At 34.6% G+C, this 19,791-nt stretch overlaps 1 protein-coding gene across 1 annotated transcript in view; it reads right to left on the bottom strand.

The window, feature by feature from the left end:
- The window catches only part of ITGB8 (integrin subunit beta 8), an 84,051-nt gene that overhangs the window by 28,932 nt on the left and 35,328 nt on the right, over nt 1-19,791 (bottom strand). Inside the window, exons 4-6 of the mRNA XM_049641601.1 lie at nt 8,758-9,004; nt 7,261-7,426; nt 6,504-6,662 (exon numbers count right to left, since the gene is read on the bottom strand). Coding sequence (XP_049497558.1) covers nt 6,504-6,662; nt 7,261-7,426; nt 8,758-9,004 — 572 coding nt within the window. The remainder of the gene's footprint in view (nt 1-6,503; nt 6,663-7,260; nt 7,427-8,757; nt 9,005-19,791) is intronic.

Here is a 19,791-nt window from a genome sequence, read left to right as displayed (position 1 = left end):
AGAACCGTACCAAGAGCAGGGGCTCTGGAAACAGACCACCTGGGCTTTAATTCCTGGTTCTGCATTTACTAGCTATGTGATGCTGGATAACTGTTGTAACTTTTCTGTGATCCAGTTTCCATATCTATGAAACAGGTATGAATATTAGTACCTACCCTTCATAGTTACAGTGGGGATTACGTGAGTTAATATGTATAAAGGCTTTTACTTACCATTCTGTAATTATTAAATTCAGATTAATGGTGAATAGGAACTCATGTCCTGATGTGACACTTCATGGCATTTACTGTAGGCACTACTATATATAAGGCTGTGTGACCACAGACTAATTCCTGATCCCTATAGTGCCCCCATTTTCTTATTTATAAAATGGAGGCACTAGCAATATCTATCTCACTATGATGTTGGGTGATGTTATATAACGTAATGTGACAAGTACCATAGGACTTAATAAAAGATAGCTTTCAAGAAAATACTGCTTAGTAAAAGCCATTTGGAGGACATTACTAAAGGTTAGATAGTGGGCTATGCTTGGATAAGCTATGCTTCATTTGCTTCATTGGTTTTGCCTTTGTACCTGGCCCCTCAAATGTTTGAATTTGTGGCTCTTGGCAAACACACTATCATTGTAATCATGCTATCCCAATTACTGAAGGAGGGGGATGGACTGATAACTTTTGTAAGCTTTTCAATGAAGAGTGGTAATAAAAATTTTCTGCTTAAACATGATTGAACTGAAACATATCATTTAATTGGAACATTCTATTTCATAAATATTTTCATCACATTTTATTTTTATTGTGCCACTTTTGCAAACCATTATATTTTTCAGAGCTCATTTTCAAAGCCATTATAAAAGCAGTGCCAGACTACTCTAAGCCTAACCCAGGTGTTTCTGTGTGCAGCCTTTGCTTTCAATTTAAAAGAAAAAAAAAAAAAAACTAAATATTGTTTGCAGAGATCATTCTCTGGCTATTTTTCTTTGAGCATGAGAAACATTCAGATTAGATCTATTCTAAAGTTATTATTGAAGTCATTATTGTTCTTATGGCATTTATAATTTAAAAGTTAAGAGAGCAGTAAGCTGAACAGAGGCATTTTGTTAGTTTTAAAAGTTTTAACACTATTTAAAAAAAACTCAACTGCACGTGGACTTAAAACAGGATATAAAATTTTCTAGGTGCATTCTGCCCAGGTGACATTTCCTTTACTTTCCTGATTTTGCATATTCGTAAAGCCCAAAGGTGCTAAAAAACTTTAAACTGGTCTTATCTCTTTAATTGATTTTAGAAGTTATAGTTTTAGGTAGTTTTAAACACAGAGAAAAAAGTAAGAAATAAGGTGAAAAGTATTATTACATGCTTTAGTGGAGCCATATTAGAATTACTGTTATTATTATTCCCATAATTACAAATCGGTAATTTCCCTGCGACTAAATAGATACTAATGCTCTTAAAAGGATGGTTTTGGTTTAGACAGTCTCTCCATTTTACTTTAAATAGTTATTGTGCTGTTATGCCTCAGTCTGTGACAAAAGGTAGAAGATTAGGGGTTATTCTAGATTTATTTTTCATTAGAAACAGCATTCAGTATCATGCAAAATCAGGACTATTGTATAAACTTAGGCTTGGAAAGTATATTTTTAGGTGTTCAAAACATTTAGAATAATTATTTTGGGAAGACTTCAGGGTTGAATATGCTTAAAACTATTTTTTAAATGACTCCTAATTTAGGTTTCTTTCAGTGTCACCAAAATTACTCACATTCATTGGTCTTCTGAAAAGCAGTCAGTACTCAGTATGAAGACTATGGTATAGGGGGCAAGCTAGAGGTCTGAGAATCAAGTACCCAGAGCAAGATATTTGCCCTCCCTCTCCACTTCATTGTGGATGGGTATATGATGCTTACTCTGTTGGGTTGATTCGGAGATTTAATGAGCTAAGGTATGTGGAGGGTCCAGCAGATAGATCATAGAGCTTAGGGTTGGGGGTAATAAATGGAGGCAGTCAGCATAAGCACAGCAATGGATTCTGCTATTAGACAGCATAGGTGTGGATCTTGACTGATATTTGTAGTACCTCAGTGACCTTGCATAAATTAACTTGAGGTCTCTAAGTTTCAGCTTCCTTGTTTATAAAATGGGTTGAAGAGATATGAATGAGATAGCATAAACAATATGCTCAACAATGTGCCAGCATAAAATAAGTGCTCAATGAATTAGCATTTTTATTGATATGTGTCTGAGACAAAGAAGATGAGAAGCAGAAAAAGGGAAACATTTAACACTTTCTGAGGTTATTTCTAAGTTACTTCTTAGTCACAGAGCAGCAAAAATAAGTAAAAAGTCTCTTTACTAAAAGATTAATATTGTCTCCTTACATGGAATGCTATATAATAGCATTAATTATAAATGACGCTCTCAGACATTTGAAAATGTCAGAAATAGCCCTGTCAGAAAAATAGGAACACAAATAAATATAATAACTTTAACTTTTGTTAACTCAACAAAGTTATAGATTAAATTAGTCAAGCATCTTGTCAGGCTCCCTATCTTCAGCAGCAGCTCTGGAAAAACTGAATATAATTCCAAGTAGTTGAGATACATGGAGGAAAAAAAGCCTTCCTAACTGGCTTACTATAAGTGAATAACATGTTAAATAAAGTTACATGAGAAATCACAAGCAGAATATTGACCGTTTTCACCCATAAAGAAGCAAAACTCTTTAGTAATGCCTAATATGCCTTCTGCAGTTCAGCTTCTGTCCTCTAAGATGGTGACCAGTTCAGCAGTGAGTATATCCAATTGAGGCTTCAGGGGAGGGAATGAACTATGAATCCTGAAGCAAGGGGATTCTGAGGAGTTATGTGATAGGAAAGATGAAGAATCCCTGAACCATAATATGATGAGACAAAAAAAGAAAAAAAAAAGGCTGGATAGAAAAAGAAACACCAAATCTAAGCTACTAAATACATTTAGGACTATGGTAGGATTTTTGCCAATTTGCATATCTCCATCCAGAACAGACAGTCATAACAACCTTTAAAAATCCACGAATAAGGAAGGGTTCATTGCATGGCTGGTGTGCCTCTTCCAACTTTTGCTCCTCAGCTCCCTTTCACTGTTACTGTAGACCTTGGTGTTATTCTTGGCCACTGCCAAGCATGGGGTGAATACTGTAAGGAAGTCTCTGAGGGAGGCTGAGAATCATCCTGGAGGAGCTGGGTGGAGAAACAGGTTGAAATTCTAGACCCAGTATTAATAACTTTCTTCTATACCATTAATGATTTTTATACTAATACCTACTATTTTAGAAAGAATGCCATATTTTAAACAGCCATTATTACTGGATAAATTATAAAACTATATTACTCAAGTTTTCATTCTGGAATTAGAGAAAAAGCAGTGGAAAATGTAATTTATTCAATAGTATGATATTATTTTCCAATATCCATATACTAATTTTAATAATGTGTAAATAGAAACTATTTTTAATTCTGTCTTCTTTATTCATGTAAGCCAAATTATGTGCTTTATGTCTTTCATAAGTAAGACTGCAACCAGGAAATTAGATCAGAAATTACACCAAGGACTTCACTGCTGTATTTCTTGTACTTTTCCCTTGAGACACTGTGGCAAAGAATACAGATTTTAATTTAAGATTGAACTGGACTGAGCTACTTGAGCCCCACCTCTGCTACTTATTAAAACTTCTTAGCTGTCTGTCCTTAGTCAACTTACTTAAGTACTTCTACCCTCAGTTTTTCTGTTTGTTAAAAAAAAAAAGGCTAATTATGACTACTCTACAGTTGCTGTAAAGATAAATTCAATGCTGTATGCAGTGTTTGCTATAGTGGTTTCAGTTAATAAATACCCCAAACATGGTAGTTGTTGTTATTTTGGAAGTCACATTGACCCTCATGAAATAGCTATGTGTACAAGTAGCAGAACTCTGGCCCATGTTATTTAGTCATATAAAAGGTCTTTTATCAGTTATTTCCTTTTATAAATAAAACAACCAGAGTCTTAGACCAAGAAGCCCAGATACCATTCAACGTTGCTGGTGTTGGCTGCAGGAGGTAGAGCCAGTAAGTGAAGTGTTTAATTGCTTGTCTAACTTATACCTTTTTAATTTCCTCTATAATGGCCAAATAGGAGAGAGATGGAGATCATTTTAAAATAAGCAGGTAAATCTGCTTAGAGTCAGGTTCAGGGTAGCTTTGGATATAGGAAGGTTCAGAGCAGTAGCACATCTTGCAGATATAAATGCATAGTCGAGGGATCAATCAATATGCTTCAACTTCTTTTGTTTTAGGGCAGTGTCCCTGGAAATGAAGGGAATGAGAATTCTTAGGAAGAAGATCCCTTAAAACAAAGACCTGGGATAAATGAGATAAATATATTCTTCTAAGGTATTAACAAACACACTGCTCCTTGGTTTACTCAATATACATCAGTGACATGTGGAAGTTTCATTCTGTTAAGTAGGTGGAACAAAGTTCAAGAAGGCAAATGCAGTTGATGACAGATTATCCAAATTCCTGATGTCATAAGAGCCCAAACACGGTGCAAAATTCCACCAGAATTATAATTAATTTCCATAAGGTTATATGGCATGGTATATGTCTAAAATTATGAGAGCATTTCTTTGCCTTAAGGAATCTTTCCAAGATGGACAGCAGCACCCTCTAAATATAATTATAAAGACATGACTTCAGTGACTTGGCAAAAATTCAAAAGGATAATGCAATGCAATTTGAGAATAATGTGATTATTATTTTTTCTTTAAAAAAATGCTTCTCCTTGGCTCACAATAGAATAGTTACTCTTGTCTCCTCCTCCACTCCCTGGTAAATAATTAGAACTCTATCTCAGATTTAAAAGGTTAAATAGAAGGAAGGAAAGATAAGAAATGACTAAATTAAAATGGGTGGGTCTACCAAAGTGAAATGTGACTGAATAGAAGAGAATTAGAAAAGGGAAAGACATTATTGGAATAATTCCAAATCCCCAATTTTAAAATTCAAACTCTAGTTACCTTTTAAAATCTTTAAATTTTGAGGCTGCTATCGAGGGCTAAACCAACCAAGGGATGAACTTATTCTATGCAGTAATATTTGCTCCTCTAGATATTTAGTAAGTCTGGTAAGATGCTCCAGATTAACTAAATTTAAACTATTTAAATTTGACTCATGGGAACCACACAAATTTCTACATAACTTATATGCTTCTAATATTGAAATTCCCAAAGTGTGTTTGAGGATGAGGTGCCTTGGAGCACTACGGTACACTTACCAGAGCGCCTTGGAATATCTTTAAATTTCAAGGTGATAATTTGACACCTGTCAGGTAGCCATGAACTACTAGCTGGAGGTAGTTTGTGTTTTTAAGATTACATTTGGCTTTGTTCCTTTAGATGATATCGTATCTTTCAAAACTGGGCAGCATGAAAATCAATGTGGAACAGGAAATGAGGGTGGTGATGTCTAGTCTGATTCTGAGGCTTGGCAGATTTCTATTCTTAAGTTCATTACTACGAATGACATAAATATACACACATGTATTTTTTGATGATTCATGTATATTATTTTTAATTGGCTACTATGTTCTTAGGACATAAATAGTTAAGTTTTTTGGATCTAACTACTTAATGAACAGAACTGTCGGATTTTTTTTCCTATAAAACCAGGGGAAAAAAATATGTAGACACTGGGATACCAAGATCTGAGTAAGTTGGAAGCTCTGTTCTAACATTGTGTATAAATAAGTTTGCATCAGAAATAAATGATGCTTCATACAGTTGATTTTCCACATGTAGAGTAGCTAATGCTGGGAAAGATGTGGTTCTAGGAGATTGTATTAAGTATATGATTCAGAGCTGAAGCTAATCCTCAGGAAGCAATCCAGTTATCCACTGATTTAAAAAAAGATCCCCTAAATATAGATAAGCTTCAGAGGGAAGGTGTGAGGTCCAGAATATTGAAAGCCAACCTTGTTTTATTCCTTTTTTTCTTAGTCTGTATTTAGTTCTCCCTATTATACTGTGAGGATTCTTCAGGCCAAATACACTTTTCTTACCAATCCTTAATATTGTTTTTAGATACCCACTATGCAGATCCAGTTGTTTTTAATATAAAGCAAAAAGTGTATACATATATATGTATACACACACACACACACACACACACATACACACACACACACATACATATACACACGTTTCCTTTTAATGTTATTTAATTCCATACACAGTAAGCTCCTATATCACTTTCATTTTAGCATATCAGAGACTCAGCTACTAGATGTTGTTAAAGTGTTTTAGTCTTAATATATCAATCAGCATTTACCGATTGCATTATTACATAACTTTTCTCTCATGGTGTATCCTAACTCTGGATCATGCCCATTCAGGTAATTTCTTGGTACAAGAACAGGTGAATTGTCAATTTAAACCTATATCTTGGCCAAAAGAATCATAACTACTAAGAATCTATTGCTATGTTACCATGCTTGTAGATCTGACGTAGATGTTGTTTTTCAGATGGCAGTTTCCGTCATTTGGCACCACTATGCCTGCCAATTTGCTATCAAGAGCAAGATGAGATGTCTGATCTGTCATCACCAGCAGCAATCTTTTAGCTTCTTTTCGCCATCCAATATGACTCTTAAAATAAACATGTAATTAGATCTTGTACCATACCATAGATCTGTACTGTGGTCTCGATCTCAAGAAATGTAAAGTTCGGAATTTAACAAACATTAAGTCAGGCTAGAATGATGTGTGTAAATACAATGCTGTTTCCTAAATAGCACTACCTTTTATTTGTATACCCTCTATTTTACCATAGCCATTTGACTGCACATCTCACAGCTAGAGATTTCTGGCACTCCCCCAGAGGAAGAACAAGCCAGGGCTACAAAGTGCAGAGCACCAACACAATGTGAGTAGGAAAACAGGCTATTTCGGGCTCTTCTTTGGAAAGTGGTAAGTGAAAAAGAGTAGCCCTTTTGGAAAGGATTTTCCAAGTGTGTAAGTTATTCTTTCCCTTTTATATTTTCCTATTTATTCCCTATTATTCCCTCTCCCAATTTAGCCCCTCTGTCCTGAACACATACCAAAATGAATAACACTGGTGACAAGTAAGAGTCAGAAGAATGTATTCTTCTATATTATGTTCTGACTCTATACACCAAAGAGGAAAAAAAAATATTAAATTCTTGGGGAATTTTGTATCTGAGCAAAATGATATGAAACTTCTTACCTCACAGACAGCTGCCTGAAGCATGGCATCAAAACCTCCTTCAGGTGTATCTATATTTCCGGAGATCTTTTGTCTGTGAACTGCTTTTTCAAACTCAGTAATGTTCTCTGTCAAAGATAGTACATGGATATATCCATGGGGAGGCATACAGTCTAAATTGTAGTCGCTGTGTAAAAAAAGAAGAAATGCAAATTCTATTTTGCTATGCTTCATTCAAAGATCCAAAATACTACTCACAGTAAAATTGTGTGGTTTGGTGTAAAAAAAGAACATAGAATAATTTTTTTGCCAAGGAACTTTTATTAGAGAAAAGCAGTACTTTATAAAATCACAGAAAAGTTCAATACTGTTGGATGTTTCTTTGCAAGTAGGAAATAGGAATATAATGGTTTGGTATCCAAAAACTAAAGACTAAACGTGTTCAATATAGGACACCTACAGAGCTTTTGTTATGCTAATATGCATGGCTAGTTTTTAAGAGGAGATAAGAATTTGCAGTGCTTTCCTATCATATTTGACCATGGAATAGTTGAAAAACACTTTTTGGGAAATGTTTTTTTAGGAACTTAGTGAAAACATTATACCATTGTTTGATATTTAAAATATTATGCTAGTTTTTAAAGTGATAATTGGGGTGAAAGTATCAATGAATCATGAAAGTTTATTAAAATTGTTTTGAGAATCCCATGATGTCCCCCAAAGTGCGAACAATTTCTCAGGCACATGCACGTTCAGGAGAAGGTGCACACAGCTCCATGAGGAGATGCATCCATTACAACAGTTAGCAGAGTTGTTTGGGCAGATTAGAGTGTACACTCTAAAGTGATCTGGGCAGATTATGGAAATAGGAAAGATGTTAAAATGAAATGTTATATTAACGAAGAACTGAACATATTTCTCTCTCAGCACTCGACAGGATAATTAGGATACTGTGTGAGAAACTTTTATTTTTAAGGTTAGTTCTTGTTTCATAGTGGAGCATATGCTATTTAGAATCAGAGTTTCAAAATGATAAGAAAAGAGGCTCTTTCAGCAGAGCTTTCTTTGAAGTCACATCTTAAACAACAAAATTACAAACCTAGTCACAACACAGTAAAGGAAAGACAGTGGCAGTACTGGCAATATAAGCACTTTAAATTTGACCAACCTTCATTTAACAAATTTGGAGCAATCAAAAAGGACAAAAACAGAATTCTCAAACAGGTATTGCTATACATAGTAGCCTGAATATTGGGGTTTTGTCTAAAATTACTAATATTATTTGTAGGGTTTTTTTTGTGATAAAACTGAATCATATTTGAAAAAACATAAAACAAGAAGTCCCAAGTTATAAGCTCATAAGTTTTCGGATAAAAACATACTTCCTCTCCAAATATTTTCATTTCTCACTTAATAAAACAAATATAAAATTTAGTAAGTCATTTATATAAAAACAAATAGATTTTCTAAGAAAAAAATTAATTTGGCATTGTGAAATTCACATCAACCTCTAGATACCTGCATTGATTATGAATCCTTTCTGGGTGGATGCTAATGTATGGTGAAACTGTTTTATCAACATATGAGCCAAATCCAAGGCGGAAGTCACGGGAGAAATATGACATTTTTCTAGATAAATCATTTCCAACGGAATTTAATTTTTCAATATTATTATGCATTGATGCTGAGACATCAACCAGGTAATAAAGATCCACAGGGTATTTCTTCAGAGGATGAATTTTCAGCATAAAATTAGCTTCCGCTTCTAGTTCAAAGAAACACAAACGTCATATAATATTCATTTTAAACATTTCAGGATAAGCTCTCAATGAACCGGTTATATTTTATATACAGAACAACTACCACAAATTTGTACATAATGAATGAAGTTAGGAACATCCTGGAATAATTTTAAAACAGTTTGAAAACTTCATCAATTTATTTGTTTCCAGCTTCTACGATGGATTTGTCACAATTCTGTAGTGCAGAGATAATAACATATGGGCCAGTATAAATGCAATAGGAAATATATTGCCACATGAACCTGTGTTTCCCTTAGTATCTAGGAAAGCATAGCACAGTATAGCAAGTAGCATTCTGTCTCAAGAGTAGGTGGCTGTATTGGTTTGAAAGTGGCTTTTGGTTTGAGGGAAACTAGAAAGGCATCTTAAGAAAAGTTACCTCTCACTGTATGCAGATGCAAATTTATCCCTTTGGGTTAAGGCATATTTACATATGAGATGTGAAAACTCTAGTACTTAGCAGTATGTTAACCTATTCAAAATAAGTAGTATGTCATTATGAATTAGATAATGAGATTCTTCCCGACAGTTAATCGTGAGAAGGAACGAGACAGTGATCTAAAGAATGGTACCCAGCAGTGCCCCACTGGGCACCTGGGCAATGTAGGGAACACAATTTGTCTAATGCATAGTGGATACTTGATAAACATATGTTGAGGAGGGATCATGGAGGCCAAGGAACTAGATGAGAGGAGAGGGTCACCATGAGGAGAAATGTGGGAGCTTCCCAACAACTGTCTGCAGTGCAATTTTATTTAATTCTCTATCCATTATCATTTGCTACAAGGATCTGTATCATTGTATATAAGGATATAGTACTCTATGGAGTTGGTAGTTCTGTAATTATTTTTAACTTATTTTTATTTATTATTTACTTATTTTATTTGAGTATAGTTGACACACAATGTTACATTAGTTTTAGGTGTACAACTTAGTGATTTGTCAAGTTTTTATGTTATGCTGTGTAGCTACCATCCGTACTGTTACATTGTTATTACAGTATTGACTGTATTCCTTATGCTGTGCCTTTTATTCCCATGACTTATTCATCCCATAATTGGAAGCCTGTAAGTATATGGTAAAAAGTCCTCAATTTAAATACAGGTAATTTGTGAATTTACATTTTTAAACAATAAAGTAAGTGCTTTGTAAGTCATTAAGTATCAGTGGAGAATAATTTGAGCAGAAAATTTTTTTAATAAACACCAATTTGTAAATACAATAGGTAGCCTGATCTACCTATCAAAAGAATCCTCTAATTTATCAAATCATATTTTCAGAAGTAGCAATAATTTCTTGCAAATTATTTTATAAGTCAGATATTTTCAAGTCAGTTACAGAATGTATTCAAAATAATAAGGTTTTTCTGGCATGTAATAATAATGATGGGAGAAATTACTCATTACTAATTTGCCTGCATATGCTGGAAATCCCTTTACTGTAACACTCTTATTTTGGGTCCAAGCTTTTGGAAGGAGAATTTGGCATGTGAAGGCCACCCATCCCACTCCCTCACTCCTTCCCTTTAGGAGCTGGGCTGCCTCCAAAGAGCGTATATTCAGCTCTGCTTTCCCAATGTCTAGCGAGAATGCCTGTCCCTGTGGAAATGTCTTGCTCTTTGGATGGAGAGGTTCAATTCAGGAGAATGTCAGAAATCTAGACAGAGCCAAGTTGATAAGAAATAGAAATGGAACATAAGTGGGGAGTGTGGTTCATGTGGTTTAATGTGTGGATCAGCTTCTTCCTTTTTTTTTTTTATTTTTTACCAGTTGTGTAATTGTTTTTTAACTGTTGACTTGGGTATAAGCTGAAGACCTTAGGCACTGACCACATGGTATTTTCATCTTGGTGATCATTACAGTTTATTGTGTCTCTGTCTAAAGATGAAAGTCTGTGTGTTTTCATGGAGTTATTGAATAATGCCCTAGATATTTAGTGTATTGTGCAGGTTGTTATAAAGTTGGTTCGTTATCTTAGCCAACAGAATCTGCAAAGGCATAGTTCCTTAGAGGACTAAGATATTAGGGGAGGTCCAACCAAATGTTAGCCATACAAGAGCTCTCAGCATACAGTAGCTGCTCTTAGCCTTGCAAGCAAATCGTGGTCTCACTGGCCTCAGAGAAGATGGCTGTATAGAAGCCTTGCCAAATGGTCAGGGCTGGAGGGTTTAGGCTTCTCTAGCTTGATTTTGAAGTATATAGACCTCAGCTTGGGCTGAGGCCTCAGTAAGACAAGTTTCTAATAAAGGGGAAAAGAGACTCTTCCCACGCACAGGCTTTTTAGTCATTGCTGGAGAAAACAAACATTACCCCTTTTAAACTGCAAGGCATTTGAGGTTCCTGTAAGGTTCTAGTTGTCAGCTCAAGTAGGCAGCCCTAGATAGACTAATCCCAAATTTAAGTATTTAAGTATGTTAAGGAGGAGACTGAAGGGGCCATGCTTGGATTATTGTTTTTCCCATAAGCTTGAGATATTTCCATATATGCTTTCTAGCTGGGTTTTGGCTTCATTTATATAGGAGGAAGAAACATTCTCTTGGAGGTAGTAGAAATACCTTTTCATGGGGACATGGATACTGTGTCCCCATATAAAATCTCCACTCAGTTCATACTGGGGTGCCACCAACACAGGGCTCAAAAGACAGATGACATTAGAAATTTTGAATATAATGGATGAGAAAGAAACACATGTAAAAATAAGATTTGGTATCTGTGATCATCTTTGCTTTGAGGTTATCAATGTAGGCAGTAATGTCATAAATGCTACTCTGAGAGAGGTGGGTTCTTTTAGTGGCTAAGAGCTACTAAGTAACATAATCTACATAAAATATTTACTGCAGTATTTGGTACAATGTAAATATATATATATATATATATATATGTGTGTGTGTGTGTATATATACACACACACATTAGTAATTATCATTATTACTATTACTAAATTATAAGCCTCATTAGGGTAAAAACTATTCATTTATCTCTGAAGCCTCTGGATTTGGTACATGCATAGGCACTCATAGATGTGTTTAACTAAACTACACTGAAGCACATTTTGATACAGCATTTCAAAAGGTCCACATATTTACCTTCCTGAGATGCTAATATCTATGACTTCTTTCCCACAGAGGAGGAAAGAATATCATCTGGCCCCAAATGTTTATGCTACTACTTATATTATTTCCAAGAAAGTTTCATTCTTATACCTTTTGAGATTCTAAAAGCTCAGATCCTTTCTTCTGTCAATTAACTTCAAAGGGAAGAAGTGAGTCTGTGACATAGAATAAGAAATAGGACTTGGGGGAAAGCTGAGACCTACTTAGAGCTATTGCCAGTATTGGTGTTAATAGTTCAAAGAATGAAAAGTAGTGAGAATGAGTTTTAAATCACTCAAATAATGGTGTTAACATCTCGGAAGATTTGGCTGAAACAACCATGATGGGACATTAAGAAAAGATAACTAAAAACGTTCTACATAAGATGAAATTGAAAAACTATAAGAAAATGTGGAAAACTAGCAGGAAGAAAGAAGAGCCAATTTCTTGTACTTGGGTGGGGGAAGAAGGCCCCAGAATGAGATGGGTTTGAAACATCAAGGCACAGACTCCAGCACGTTTCTGAATTTCTGTGGGGGATAAAATAAGGGATTGTGCCAAGGGGTAGAGGGGAAAAGAATGAATGACTTCTATATTTTTTATGGTTAATTTTTTTTAATTTAAGAAGAATACCTGAAAAATCTTATATTTTAAATTAAGCTACACTAAATTAAAGGGATTTTTTTTTACAATACAAAAATAAATTAATGTTGAAACATTTTCTTAAGTTAGTGAGGTATAGATTATACTTATCCTTATCATATACATTATATTACTTCTGAAGTAGAATTAGAGGATTTCTTTCTCTCTCCTACCTTCCTAAAGATTTCATTTCAGTGTTCTTAGGGAACATCAAGTAGGATCAGTAGCTTCTGTTACTATTTTTCCATAAGATTGATAGGTAAAAATAAGAAAAAAAGTATAGTTTAAGAAGTAAAAAGTAAAAGAAAGTGTCACTTTTAAATTTTTAAAATTTTAAAGATTCAATAATATATATTACATATATTAAATATACAATAGAATCCTAACATTGTTTAAAAAGTTTAGTTAGTATATGATATAATAGAAGTATTCATGAAAAAAATTTTAGATTCTTAATAGATGCTACATTGAACATAATGAATTTTATAAGATAAGAATAAGTGATTATAAATAAATCAAATCAATATCAATATTAAGGGATAAATTCATTTTACACTTAGGTATGCATTATATGTGTCATGGTAGAGAGGACTTTCATATCATGAGGAGTGATGTTTCTATATATCTGGAGTTGGTAAAGTGTAGCTTTATATGTTATGCTTCAAAGCTGGCATGTCAGGGTGCATGGGTGGCTCAGTCAGTTAAGCATCCAACTCTTGATTTTGGCTCAGGTCATGATCCCAGAGACATGGGATTGAGCCCTGAGTTGGGTCTGCGCTGACAGCACAGAGCCTGCTTGGGATTCTCTTTCCCACTCCCTCCGCTTCTCCCCTGAGCTCTCTCCCAAAATAAATAAATGAACTTAAAACAAAACAAAACAAAACAACTGGTGCCATGTGCATTTATTTTAAAGGTTATTTCTGCACTGTCAGCACAGAGCCCAATGTGGGAATCAATCTCATGAACTGTGAGATCATGACCTAAGCTGAAATCAAGAGTCTGATGTTTAACTGACTAAAGCACCCAGGTGCCCCATCATATGCATTTTTTAGATGAACTTATTAAATGTAATTTAATAACTACTTGTTGTATATGTATATTATAATACAGAGTTCTGTCATAGCTATGTTGGAAAGATGGCTTACACCCATTAGACAATTACACTAATTTGCATACAGAAATCCAAATAGTAGTGGGAAACTAAACAGAATCAAGCCCCATAGTGATTGACATAGACATTAAGCATGTCTCTTTTCACTCTTCTACTCCCCATACTGCCTTCAGTGACCTTAGTTAAGAACTCACGTTGAGGTCTCCCACATCTTTATCCAACCTGTACCTCCTGCTGAACTTCAGCTTTAAATACAGTAAGTCACTACCTCAAATTAAGATGTCTCAGTTTGAACTCAGTACCAACCTTCCACAGAAGGCAGCCATACCTCTCACCTTGTTACTTAAGCCACAGCTCCAGTGTCTCCTTGCTCATCAATCACCAACCCCTGGGCATGCTAATGAGAGACATTATCTCTCATGCCTGTCCATTTTTCTCCTGCCTCATCACCATTACTATCATTGTTTATCTATAGCACTGAAACTGTTACCCACCTTCTGAACTGTTAATTTTTAGTCTCAGGAAGAATCAACCACCATTATATATACAAAAAGGAACAAACTAAATTTAAATTCATTTAAATGTATATATTTAAGTGTAACACAATAATAGAAAAAAAATTCACCTTATAATTTTCAAATCCCGAGTATTTAAAACAGAGAAAGACATTTTGAGAGGATATAGTCATATTTATTTGAGGCAAATAATATATGATAAGCTTCATGTATAAGCTACTGAAAATTAATGTTCAGTTAGAAAAACAGGAAAATTTGTATGAAAGGCAAATCACACACACACAAAAAGAACTAAAGATGGTTAAAATAAGCTTAGGAAAAATGTTGCAGCTTTTTAATTCTAGGATAAAGGGAAAAGAAAACAGCTAACAGACGAGTTACATGTAAAAATTTAAGAGATTAAAAAGAATGAAAAGGCAAGGTTGACTCTGAAAGCTTTAACTGGACATCCATTTTTCTTATAAATAACCTGATAATATACATTGGGAACCTAAATAAATTTAGGTAAATCTATTTATAAGAATTTATCCTATATGAATATTCTATTTTATACAAAGATACATGCATAATGAGTATCACTGAAGATTTGCTTTAAAAACCTTCATTCAAATTGGATTGGGATTGTCTTATTTATTGATTCATTTGGATTTGTTACATTTATAGAGTATGTTTATAGAAAACTGCCATTGCTGTAATATTGTCTTCCTTTTTTTTTAATTTAAATTTTAGTTAACTTACAGGGCAATATTAGTTTGAGAAGTAGAATGCAGTGCACCCAGTGCTCATCACAAGTGCTCTCCTTAGTAGCCATCACCCATCTAGCCCATCTCCCAGCCACTTCCCTCCATGAAACCACAGTTTGTTCTCTATCATTAGGAGTCTCTTGTGGTTTGTTTCCCTCTATTCTCTCTGCCCCCCATATGTTCATCTGTTTGTTTCTTAAATTCCACATAGGAATGAAATCATATGGAATTTGTCCTTCTTGATTGACTTATTTCGTTTAGCGTAACACATTCTAGCTCTATCCACATCCTTGCAAATGGGAAGATTTTATTCTTTTTGATGGCTGAGTAATATTCCTCCCTCTCTCTCTCTCCCTCTCTCTCTATATATATATATTTACCACCACATCTTCTTTATCCATTCATCAGTCAATGGACATTTGGGTTTTCTCCATAGTTTGGTTATTGTTGATAATGTTGCTATAAACATTGGGGTTTGAGTACTTCTTCAAATCTATATTTTTGTATTTTTGGGGTAAATACCTAATAGTGCAATTGCTAGACTGTAAGGTTGTTCTATATCTGGTTTTTTGAGGAACCTCCATACTGCTCTCCAGAGTGGCTGTACCACTTTGCATTCCTACCAACAGTGTAAGAGGGTTACCCTTTCTCCACACCCTCACCAACACCTGTTGTTTCTTGTGTTGTTAATTTTAGCCTTTCTGAAAGGTGTAGATAGTATCTCATTGTGATTTTGATTTGTATTTCTCTGATGATGAGTGATGTTAAGCATCTTTTCATGTATCTGTTGGCCATTTCTTTGGAAAAGTGTCTATTCATGTCTTTTGCACAGTTCTTAACTGGATTATTTGTTTTTTGGGTGTTGAGTTTGTTAAGTTCTTTATAGATTTTGGATGTGAACCCTTTTTCAGACATATCATTTGCAAATATCTTCTCCCGTTCAATAGGCTTCCTTTTAGTTTTGTTCACTGTTTCCTTCGCTGTGCAGAATTTTTTTTCTTGCTGAAGTCCCAATAGTTCATGTTTGCTTTTGTTTCCCTTGCCTTCAGCAATGTGCCTAATAAGAAGTAGCTCTGGCTGATGTCAAAGTGGTTGCTGCCTGTGTTCTCCTGTAAGATTTTGATGGCTTCTCGTCTCACATTTAAGTCTTTCATCGATTTAATTTTTGAGTATGGTGTAAGAAAGTGATCCAATTTCATTCTTCTGCATGTTGCCCTCTAGTTTTCCCAACACCATTTGTTGAAGAGACTCTTTTTTCCATTGGATATTCTTTCCTGCTTTGTTGAAGATGAGTTGACCATGTAGTTGTGGGTCCACTTCTGGGTTTTCTTCTTTGCTCCATTGATCTATGTATCTGTTTTTGTGCCAGTACTATACTGTTTTGATGACTATTACTTTGTATTATAGCTTGAAATCTGGAATAGTGATGCCTCCAGTTTTGTTTTTCTTTTTTAGGATTGCTTTGGTTATTCAGGGTCTTTTGTGGTTCCATACAAATTTTAGGATAGTTTGTTCTAGCTCTGTGAAAAATGCTGCTAGTATTTTGATAGTGATTGTATTTAATGTGTAGATTGATTTGAGTAGTACAGACATTTTAACAATGTTTGTTCTTCCAATCCATGAGCATGAAATGCTTTCCATTTCTTTATGTACTCTTCAATTTCTTTCATAAGTGTTCTTGTAGTTTTCAGAGTACAAATCTTTTATCTTTTTAGCTAGGTTTATTTCTGGGTATCTTATTGTTTTTGGTACATTTGCAAATGGGATCTATTCCTTGATTTCTTTTTCTGCTGCTTCTTTATTGGTGTATAGAAATGCAACAGGTTTCTGCATGTTGATTTTATATCCTGCAGCTTTGCTCAATTCATGTATTAGTTCTAGCAAATTTTTGGTTTCAGGTTTTCTACATAGAGTTATCATGTCATCTGCAAATAGTGAAAGTTTGGCTTTTCCCTGGTGGATTTGGATACTTTTATTTCTTTTTGTTGTCTGATTGCAAAGGTTACAACTTCCAGTACTGTATTAAATAGTAGTGGTGAGAGTGGACATCCCTGTCTTGTTCCTGACCATAGGGGAAAGGATCTGTTTTTCCCATTGTGGATGATATTAGTTGTGGGTCTTTAGTATATGGCCTTTATGACGTTGAGGTATGTTTCATCTATCCCTACTTTGTTTAGGGTTTATATCAAGAACACTTACTATATTTTGTCAAATACTTTTTCTGCATCTATTGACAGGATCATATGGTTCTTATCCTTTCTTTTATTAATGTGATGTATCACCTTGACTGATTTGTGAATATTGAACTAGTCCTGCAGCCCAGGAATAAATCCCTCTTGATCATGGTGAATAATTATTTTAATGTACTGTTGAATTCATTTTGCTAGTATCTTGTTGAGAATTTTTGCATCCTTATTCATTTTGGCCTATAAGTCTCCTTTTTAGTGGAGTCTTTGTCTGGTTTTGGAATCAAGGTAATGGTGGCTTTATAGAATGGGTTTGGAGGTTTCCTTTCTATTTCTATCTTTTGAAACATTATGAGAAGAATAGGTATTAACTCTTCTTTAGAAGTCTGGTAGAATTCCCTTGGGAAGCCATTTGGCCCTGGACTCTTGTTTGTTGAGAGATTTTTTTTATTACTGAATCATTCTCATTTTTTAGTTATGGTTCTGTTCAAGTTTTTCTGTTTCTTCCAGTTTTCATTTTTGGTAGTTTGTGAGTATTTGGGAATTTGTCCATTTCTTCTACATTTTCCAGTTTGTTGGCATATAATTTTTCAAAGTATTCTAATTGTATTTCTGTGGTGTTGGTTGTGATCTCTCCTCTTTCATTTGTGATTTTACCTATTTGGGTTCTTTCTCTTTCATTTTGATAAGTCTTTCCAGGGGTTTATTAATTTTGTTTATTTTTTCAAAGAACCAGCTCTTAGTTTCATTGATCTGTTCTGTTGTGTGTTTTTTTTCCTTCTATATCATTTATTTCTGCTCTGATCTTTATTATTCCCCTTCCTCTGCTGGCTTTCGACTTTATTTGATAGTTTTTTGTTTTTATTTTTGTCTGTTGTTCTAGTTTTACATAGCCTAAGGTTAGGCTATGTATTTGGGACATTTCTGGAAAATTTTGGTTTCAGGTTTTCTACATAGAGTATCATGTCATCTGAATTGCAATATACTTCCCTCTTAGGACTGCCTTTGCTGCATTCCAAAGGGTTTAGACTGTCGTATTTTCATTTTCATTGGCTTCCATGTATTTTTTTTTATTTCTTCTTTAATTTCCTGGTTAACCCATTCATTCTTTAGTAGATGTTCTTTAACCTCATATATTTGAGGGCTTTCCAAATTTTTCTGGTGGTCGACTTCAAATTTTATAGTGCTGTGATCTGAAAACATGCATGGTATGATCTCTGTCTTTTTGTACTTGTTGAGGGTTGATTTATGACACAGTGTGCGATCTATTCTGGAGAATGTTCCATGTGCACTCAAGAAGAATGTGTATTCTGCTTTAGATGAAATGTTCTGAATATATTTGTTAAGTCCATTCGTTAAGTCCAGTGTGTTATTCAAAGCCATTGCTTCCTTGTTGATTTTCTACTTCAATGTTCTATCCATTGCTGTGAGTGGGGTGTTAAAGTCCCACACTATTATTGGATTATTATCAGTGTGTTTATGTTTGTTATTAATTGGTTTATATATTTGGTTTCCTTCAAGTTGGGGGCATAAATATTTACAAGTGTTAGATCTTCTTGATGGATAGACCGTGAATTACAATATAATGCCTTTCTTCATCTCTTGTTACAGTCTTTTGTTTTAAAATCTAGTTTGTCGGATATAAGTATGGCTACTCCAGCTTTCTATTGATGTCCATTAGCATGACAGATGGTTCTCCATCCCCTCACTTTGAATCTGCAGGTGTCTTTAGGTCTAAAATGAGTCTCTTACAGGCAGCATAAAGACAGATCTTCTTTTTTTAACTATTCTGATACCCTATGTCTTTTGATTGGAGCATTTAATCCATTTTCATTCAGAGTAAGTATTGAAATATATGAATTTAGTACCATTGTGTTACCTATGGAGTTGATATTTCTGGTGATGCTCTATGGTCCTTTCTAGTCTTTGTTGCTTTTTTTTTTTCCTCCACTCAGAGTTCCCCTTAAAATTTATCGTAGTTCTGGTTTAGTGGTCACAAACTCTTTTAGTTTTTGTCTGGGACCTTTTTATTTCTCCTATTCTGAATGATGGCCTTGCTGGATAGAGTGTTCTTGGCTGCATATTTTTTTCACATTCTGCACACTGAATATCTTTTGCAACTCCTTTCTGGCCTGCCATGTTTCTGTGGACAGATCTGTTGCAAACCTGATCTGTCTTCCCCTGTAGGTTAAGGGCTTTTTTTTTCCCCTTGCTGCTTTCAGGATTCTTTCCTTGTCTGTGTATTTTGTGAATTTGACTATGATATGTATTAGAGATAATGAGCTTTTGTTGCATTTAATGAGAGTTCTCTGTGCTTCTTGACTTTTGATGTCTGTCACCCTCCCCAAATTACAGAAGGTTTCAGCAATAATTTACTCACATAAACTTTTGCCCCTTTTTCTCTCTTTTTGTCTTCTGGGATTCCTGTGATACAAATGTTATTACATTTTAATAAATCACTG

Source organism: Panthera uncia, chromosome A2, assembly GCF_023721935.1.
Source record: "Panthera uncia isolate 11264 chromosome A2, Puncia_PCG_1.0, whole genome shotgun sequence".
Taxonomy (NCBI): Eukaryota; Metazoa; Chordata; class Mammalia; order Carnivora; family Felidae; genus Panthera; species Panthera uncia.
Note: the sequence above shows the minus strand (reverse complement) of the source record. Positions and strands in the feature narration are given on the sequence as shown.